This window comes from Salarias fasciatus, chromosome 18 (genome assembly GCF_902148845.1).
Source record: "Salarias fasciatus chromosome 18, fSalaFa1.1, whole genome shotgun sequence".
NCBI classification, from domain to species: domain Eukaryota; kingdom Metazoa; phylum Chordata; class Actinopteri; order Blenniiformes; family Blenniidae; genus Salarias; species Salarias fasciatus.
Window position 1 is genome coordinate 10,177,830 of NC_043762.1, and position 8,267 is coordinate 10,186,096.

At 40.9% G+C, this 8,267-nt stretch overlaps 1 protein-coding gene across 2 annotated transcripts; it reads left to right on the top strand.

The window, feature by feature from the left end:
- Nucleotides 1-1,204: 1,204 nt before the first annotated feature.
- On the top strand, nt 1,205-5,536 carry pold3 (polymerase (DNA-directed), delta 3, accessory subunit). 2 transcript variants are annotated; one of them, XM_030114851.1, is made up of 12 exons: nt 1,205-1,335; nt 1,767-1,822; nt 2,550-2,649; nt 2,733-2,772; nt 2,925-3,057; nt 3,157-3,403; nt 3,538-3,610; nt 3,695-3,869; nt 4,030-4,133; nt 4,291-4,376; nt 4,465-4,543; nt 5,156-5,536. In XM_030114851.1, the coding sequence occupies exons 1-12, from the start codon at nt 1,279-1,281 to the stop codon at nt 5,353-5,355; spliced, it is 1,350 nt and encodes a 449-aa protein (XP_029970711.1). In that variant the 5' UTR covers nt 1,205-1,278; the 3' UTR covers nt 5,356-5,536. The 2 variants fall into 2 exon arrangements, with proteins under 2 accessions (XP_029970711.1, XP_029970710.1); XM_030114850.1 differs by having other exon boundaries at nt 4,462-4,543; nt 5,156-5,535.
- The last annotated feature ends 2,731 nt before the right edge of the window (nt 5,537-8,267 follow it).

The window sequence follows — 8,267 nt, forward strand, 5'->3', positions numbered from 1 at the left end:
AATTAACAGCTGAAATGGAAGCATAAAAATTCAATACAGTTGTGTTATTAATATTTAACCATAATTTGCAAGCCAGCTCAATAAGAAAATCAATCATACAAAAAAAAAAACTGTAGTTTAATTAGAATATTCAGAAGGTTCCAACCTAAGACTCTACAGTTCAGACCTAAGCAAGCTTGAGTGAGGTTTGACGTTTTAAATTAATTCTGAATAGCAAAAGGGCCTGAGCTGGAGTGGTGTCATGTTATGTATTAAAACCAAAGGGAAGCCTAACAGCTGAGGGAGCATGTGCCACTCCATCAGTACCCGTTCGTCAGCCCCACCACATTCCAGGAAAGAGCAGGATGCTTTAATCAAGGCTGGAAAAGCTTGGATTGCCTCCTTCAATCACATAGACCACCGGGTCCTCCTCACTCCTTGATTCCAAGTGATGTCAACCATTATGCCAAGCCACAATTCATTTTGACATAAGCCATAATTTCAACAGGAAATGTATGAATCAACTTATTGTGTCTTGTAGTTCATTTTGAGGAAATGTCTTTGTGATTGCGGAAGAATCTGAAATTAATGTAATACTTTGGAGTGAGTAAATTTAGTGTTTCACAGTACAGAAAATACAGTTTTTATTTACTTGTTTGATGAACTAGAAATGAAAAATTAATTGTGATTTCAAGACAAAGACTGGGGAGGATTCTGAGAAAAACTGATGAAGAACAACAGGAGCTTATAAAAATAGTGACACAAGCTGCTTTTTATCAAGAGATGATATTTTGGAAAAAACTGAAGTGTGCCTCGGTTCTCTATAGTGCTCAGTTGTCCACCGCTGCTAATCAAAAAAGTTGAAATCGTGTTTTTTTTTTTTTTTTTTTACCAGTTAAGTTTCTGATCCTAACTTATTAACCTCACTAAAGAGAAATACATAATATTATAGTAATAACCCAAATGGATAAAATGTGACATACTCATTGTCTTCTCTTCCATTCTAAGTCCCGCAACGCCTGTTTTTGGACGAAGAAAGAATAACCTTAGCCAATACAGAGACATAAATAGAACCTACTTATGTGTTTTTTAATCACCTGTTAGATAATCTATGGTTTTATTTCAGTAGAATTAATCTAACCATCAGGGATTACAGTGAGACACCTGCTGTACCCGGGTCAGCCTGCAGGGGGCAGCCTGAAACCTCCACACACACCGGTAGACACGTGACTCGAAACAGGAAGTAAATAAACGTTCTTCCCGCGCTGTCGAATAGGGTCAACGAGAAAATCCGAAACAATGGACCAGCTTTATCTGGATAATATTGATGAATATGTCAACGACCACGATAAAATAGTAAGTGCATGTTTTATCTGTCTCACGTCGTTTTGTTGTGATGTTTTCTGGATCGCTGTCGCAGCCGTTTTAAACATGTCCCGGCATGATCAGCTGGTGAACTCCGTTCAGAAAACATCTAATTTTAGACTATGTCGCTTTCACGCAGTTAAATGTGTGTTGATTCGGAAAAGTAACAAATATCACGGTAGATTTGGATGTTTTGGTTAATTCGGCTTGAGGATAACGTGGAAAAAAAAGAGTTATGGACCGTTGAATGTCATAAAGTTACTGCAGGTTGCCGCCGATAGAACTTATACCTGGTTTGAGTGAGCCACATGTAACGTGTGTCATACTCAACATGTGTAGATATCAACCCTGTAGTTTTATTCATCTATTTGAATTAAAAGTGTCCCCTAACATGTTTATAATCGCATGTTATTTCGCATCAGGTGACCTATAAATGGCTCAGTCTAACTCTTGGAGTCCATGTCAACACAGCAAAACAGTGAGTGCTCCTCTTTTGACTTTTGTTTGGCTGAACACACAAGTAAAAAACAAGCTGGAAAAAGACCTAAGCGATGAATTTCAACCAGTCTGCACATGTACTACTTCTCCTTCTTCTTCCTTTTTCGGTAGTGTGCTTCACTGCACATTGCTGCTTCACTGCACATGTACATTTGTGAATGTAAATTATATATTTGGCATCCAGCGTTTCACACCAACACAGTTTTAAATCTAATCAATCAGATCAGTTGAAAAAAAATACCTGTGGCAATTTCATTTTCCCACTGCACCATTGTTATGTCAGTATCTTATTTAGGTTTCTTTTTGACATACCACAGCCTTAAATTCCAGCTTTTATGAAACACCCAGGATATACAGGAGTAAAAAGTAAACGATCGGTTTGGAGATAAAGTGAGAGAATCTACATTGATGTATGGGTGATGATCTTGGAGATTGAGCTGCCATGCAGGTGAAGGTGAGGAAGACTGAGAAGAGTTGTGGAGGTGGTTTAATAGTAAAGAAGGCAGGGAATAGGGTAAGGTTGAGGTAGATCATCCACTGTAGCAAGTGTGAGACATATTTGCTGTTAAAGGAATACATAAATACATTTTTGGAGCTTATCTCACTTTGTCAATGATAGGGAGAGGGCGTGGGTCCAAAATCTTTGGAGTATTCCTTTAACAATACTCAGGTCTTCTGGATTACTCGGATATAATGTGTGTTGTCAGGATGCTCTTCCACTACCTGGATCACAAGAGGAAGGAAAGCTCAGCCCAGCTGCATGCCACTTATCTTGTGTCGGGGAAGTTTGTGGACAACGGTCAAACAGTACGTCACATTTTCTGGTTTCTTTATGCATGCTCAAAGCTGCAGGTCTAACTGATTTAATTCTGACATTGTTTGCTTCACAGAGTCATAGAGTATCTGTGGTCAGAGAGGAGCAATTGGAAGGTTTGCAAATATTATTTAAAATCACAAAATATTTCCATTATAATTGCCCAATTCTTCTTAATTCTGATGCAACCTTTCCACTTTATTGAAGATGTAAATAGTAGATAGTGGAGAGGGCAGCAGTGTGTAACCTCACTTTATTCCTCCTGCAGATTTTAAATCCAAGATGAGCCCGATAGTCAGCGTCCACGTCTACAGCGTCCAGAAAGCTTTGCTGAAAGACAGCGGTCCCCTCTACAGCGTCGACTACGATGCTGTGAAAGACAACCTTCAAAACTGCAGCAAGTATGTGGCTCTTTGTGAGTGCTTCAGAGTAAACTTAGCATTTTGGTTTAAGATTTTGTTGATGATATGTGGCTTTTCTCTCTCTCTCTCTGTTTGCAGATACAGTGCGATCCGCTGTGCCAGCGCCGAGCCCATGTCTTCTCTGGAGCTGCAGCTGGCCAGAGAGAAGCAGCAGGCTCCCGCTCCCGAGCCCGAGACCAAACGGTCTGGCATGAACGGAGACACAGGCGTGGCCTCCAAACCATGTGCCAAGCCACAGAAAGGCATCATGGGAATGTTTTCTAATAAACCCAAGAATCAGGAAAGCGTCAAAGAAGTCAAATCTGAACAGAAAGAAGAAGCAGCGGTATGGATTCATTCATGTCCTCTCTGACTGAAACAGTGTGTTTTCACTTCAGTTGTTGTGTAAATGGGGTCTTACTGTATTTAATTTATCTCCAAGAGAAGCAGAGAGGTGTGTGACGATGCTGTGTATTCTAGGTCGAGCCTCCCAAAAGCAAACCAGCTGCAAAAACCAATCCGATGATGAACTTTTTTGGAAATCAAACAGCAAGTGAGCAATTCTGCTGTCTGTTCCACAAAATTTCTTTAAAACAGAAGCATAATGATCCATAATCAATCTTTATCAATTCTGTAGAAAAAGCAGACAAGCCTGTGAAGCAGGAGGATGAGAAACCAGCAGCTGCTCCGCCGTCCACACAGGCAGCGCCGCCGCCGCCGCAGAGCCGCTCCAAACCTGAAGAGGAAGACAAATCGGCTGCAGGAGAGCCGCAAAAAGACTCCAAGAAAGACTCCAAGAAAGACTCCAGGAGGTGGAATCTGTGCTCAATCATTAGTTCATCACAAAACACAAGAGGGTTTAGAAGTCCTGTATCATCAAAACAAATGATCTTAGTTTAGTTTTTGTACATACACACATTTGTCTTTTGTCATCTTTAAAAAATGTGGATTATTTTCTTCTTCTTTTTAAAGCAAAGCCAAGCGAGTCGTGGATTCTGACAGTGACGATGAGAAAATGGAGAAGAAAAAGAGGCGACGGATTAAAAAACCCGAACCCGACAGCAGTGATGAAGATGGTTCGCTTTTTGGCATCTCTTTATTTTGTCACTTAAGCTCAAAAACCTAAACGTTCTACCAAAGCCAGACTTTTTCATATTTATCTTGATAAACTAAATAAATCATATTTTGAATGTTTCCTTTCACATGTAGAAAATGTTTTGTTCCTCTTTTCAGTTATTCCAGACTCTCCACAGCCCACAGAAACAAAAGAAAAGACTCCGAGTCCTAAAAAGCAACTTCTGCCTGTGACACACTCTCACGTAAGTGGCGGAAATATAAATTACGCTTTAATTGCCGTTTTCTATCTTCTACGCAACAATGAAAACTGGAGTGCTCTTCCTGCAGCAGGGGAACCCAGAGGTGAAGATCCGGAAGAGGAGACGAGTCCTGAAGTCACGGAACTTTGTGGATGATGAAGGATGCATGGGTACGAAGGGATTCAGAGCCTTTCTAAACAGTTTGTGTACTTTGAAGACATCAAAATAGAAAACACATTGCAGTTCACACAAAGATTTCTCACAATCTAAAGATTATCAGCGACTGTAACGTGTCTCTACTTGCACGGATGATTTTGTAGTTTTGCGACGGACCTTCAGCCCCTCCAGGGTGTGGCCTGCTGCTCGCTCATTGTTTCGTGGATTAATTAGGCTTCAACTCTCTGCAACTGTTTGTCTTCAGATATTAAATAATCCTCCGAAACGCTTTGATCCAGGGAGGCTTTGGTGGATCTGCTTTCCAAATATGTAATGAATCAGGTCTTTATTTGAATGTGTGATTTACGCAGACAGTCTCATCGAACACAAATGGACCTTTTTAATATTTACAGTGCGTTTTATCATTTTACATTTGCTTTAAACAGTTTTTAAATGAACATATTTCAGCATTTGTCTAAATTTTTGTCTCAAACACTCCCAAAGGAAGCCACTTAAGATGAAACTGGGAAACTGTGGCCCTGAACTAAAATGTGTTTGACACCCCTACACTGTAGAATAATCATATTTTGAATTCTTGTTTAATCCCGCTTATGTGTTCTCCACAGTGACCGAAAAGGTCTACGAGAGTGAATCTTACTCCGATTCGGAAGACGACTTCAAAGCGGCCAAGCCAGCTCCGAAAGACCCCGTCAAAGCAAAACTCCCGTCGACGAGTAAACAAGACGAGAAGAAGAGTCAGAAGAAAGCCTCGGCAAACAAAACAACCAAACAAGCTTCCATTATGGGATTTTTCCACAAGAAATAAGCGTTTTAACCCTCATCAGCTGCAGACCACCTGAGAAGAAACGCTTCAGACAACTTCTGAGATGCAGCGAACTAAAGGACCTCAGTATCTGGACATTTCAGAACACTTACGTTTTCACCATCAGCAGCTATGAAAATATGTTAAACTTAATAAATGTGACAAACTGCATGTGTCTTTCCAGTGCTTTTCTGTCTTTTCACTATTGTTTATATCAGGCTGGCACAATAGAGACGTGAGGTAATCTGCTGCTTTTTGATCTGCGTTCCTCAAGTCGCCTATCAGATGTTTAAAACTGATTCAAGATAATAATTGGGTTTCTCATATTAGCTGTGGTCGTGGTTAAAGTGGCTGGTGGAGGCTGGAAGCCCTCAGCAATGACTGACTTGGTTGCCTCACAGCCAATAATTAGATATAACTCACCTCAGGATCATGTGTTGCACAGGAAGAGAAATCTCCAAATACGCAGTGGAAATGACAGAACAAGAAGCAGAACTTAAAAAAACCATAAAGCTTCATATATCCACAGAATATTGTTGCGTATCTTTTTTTAGTTAAGGAACCATGGGATTGGCTGAAACGGAGGCAGACACACATTCAGGATGATACATGTATCCAACCGAGTGCACCTACAGCTGCAATGGAAAGATTTACAGTCGACCTGAGTTACTGGAGGCAGTCCTGTACAGAGCCTGACCTATTTGAGCCTTAATTGATTGAGTGAAATGTGCTCTTAAAGTGACTTTGCAGGTCATGTTAATTTGTCATTTCGCGGTCGATTAAGCGCAGCCGAACTCCAGGACAAAGTTGAGCGACAAAATTTAACGTAGCCTGAATATTCAATAGTGACAACACGCATGAAGCACGTTTTGCTGGAGGCGCACACACACACATACACACACATCAGTCTGTAAAGGAAGCCTTGGCGCGCGCAGCTCAGTGTGTGGTGACACACATCACTGAGCTTTATATATATGTGTGTGTGTGTGTGTGTATTAAATGAGAGACATACCGTATACACCGTGGACTTGGTGAAACACTCTCCAGCTGTGCCCAGCATCAAGCAGAGGACACTCATTCATCCATTTATCCTCTGGAACAGCTTCATATGGTGACAGAAAGAGCTGAGGCCTTTTTTTCATCCTCCAGGATGAAAATATCAGGTAACAGGTAACAATATGACGTGAAAATATATGAGTTGTAACATGGGAGGAAAATGTGCTGTAGATCTTTGGAACAGATTTGCTTTTGCATTTTCATGTCAGAAGTTCCACATATATACACGGCAAATTTTTGAAAGCCATTTCCGCCTGCTACTGTCCATCGACTCATGCATGTGCAGAACTATTCAAAACGGCTGTAGTGCACATGCACAGCAGCGGCATTTCCAAAAACTTGCATTTTTTCTTCCGTTTCCACAGAGAAAGACTTGGAGCATTTTCGAAAATTTGTGTTTTCCTTGTTCACACAGCAATAGAGGCGTTTTGAATAAGTTCCGTTGTCATATAAATGGACCCACACACAACGGATGTTTTTCGTTTTCACTTGGAAAGGTTGTGTAAACATGGCTTAACTGTACTGTATGACGTGTAAGAATTAATGGAAGAAACAGGAAATACAGTATTTGTTGGAATATGTAATTTTCATTTCGACCTCGGGTGTCACAGGTGTCGATACACTTTGTCCGTTGTCGTCTCCATCTTCTCAACCCAAACTTTGATGAAACGCTTTTAGATTTTTTTCTAAATCTCTCTAATTTTTCTATAACATCATACAAATGCAGCATTTTCTGTCCTCCCAAAACAAAAACACTTCTGTAATGTGGTATTTATCGAAGTACTGCTCTGTGACAGTTCCTCTCGTCTTCAGCTTCATAAAAACCTCCCTGCGGGCTTTTGTTAATGATGTGCTAATGCCTCTGCAGACTTCATATTTCACACACTGAATGATGGCTTGTCGGGTTGTTGGTTGTTTTTTTTTTTCCCTCTTAAAATGCGCTGTGAAAATAAAATAAATGGCATGGAGATAAAGACGGTTGTTTGCTCATTTGTAAGCACCCGTGAACACATTAATGCCTACAGCCTAATGTATTAACAATGAATATAAATCTGCACGCTACAAGACTGTAATAACCAAGACACAGCTGTCAACTAATAGGCTTAGCTGGATGCTGAGCCCTTTGGTACACAGTTGGTGGGTGGGAGAGGGGATAAGTCTCCAATAAATATGTAACCCAGTGTCATAATTCAGTACCAAAATAAAAAAAAAAAAAAATTTCAAAGGAGAATAAAATGAGTGGCGATCCCTTCCTTTTATTTCAACATGAATGTGGAGCAGTATAGATGAAATGCTCTTCTGGGACCTTTTCCAGTAATAAGTCGCCTCCCCGGTGAGCTCTCACGGCAGCACCACGCCCTCTCGCCCTCCCCATGAACACTGGAGCGGGCCAGTGGAACTGGTATTTGGATTAGAGCAAACATGGAAAAGGATATCCCACAGCGTTTCGGGGTGTGGCCTGGAAATGTGCTCAGTCTCTTTGTGGCTTGTGGCTCCATTATGGCATCTGTTGAGTGAGCTAAGACATGACGGGTTTTTTTTTTTTTTTTTATTTAGGAGGAGTTCTCACAGCTGCAGCTCCCTCTGTATACCAACGGCATGAAGACAGCTGAGTCACTGGCTGGAGTTATATATCCGCTTTCGGGCTTCAACAATGGAACCAGTGTTTCCAACGTTTCCCTCGGAGCACATTTGACCAAAAAAAAAAAAAAAACATTTCTTACAGATTCTGTCAGTTTCACTCACTTGATGCTTTGCTACGTTTGTGTTTTTGTAATTCTTAAGGCAACTGCAACTGGGCTAAAGCAACAGCAAACAGCCTCGACACACACGACACACACCCTCCTCACCCACCCCCA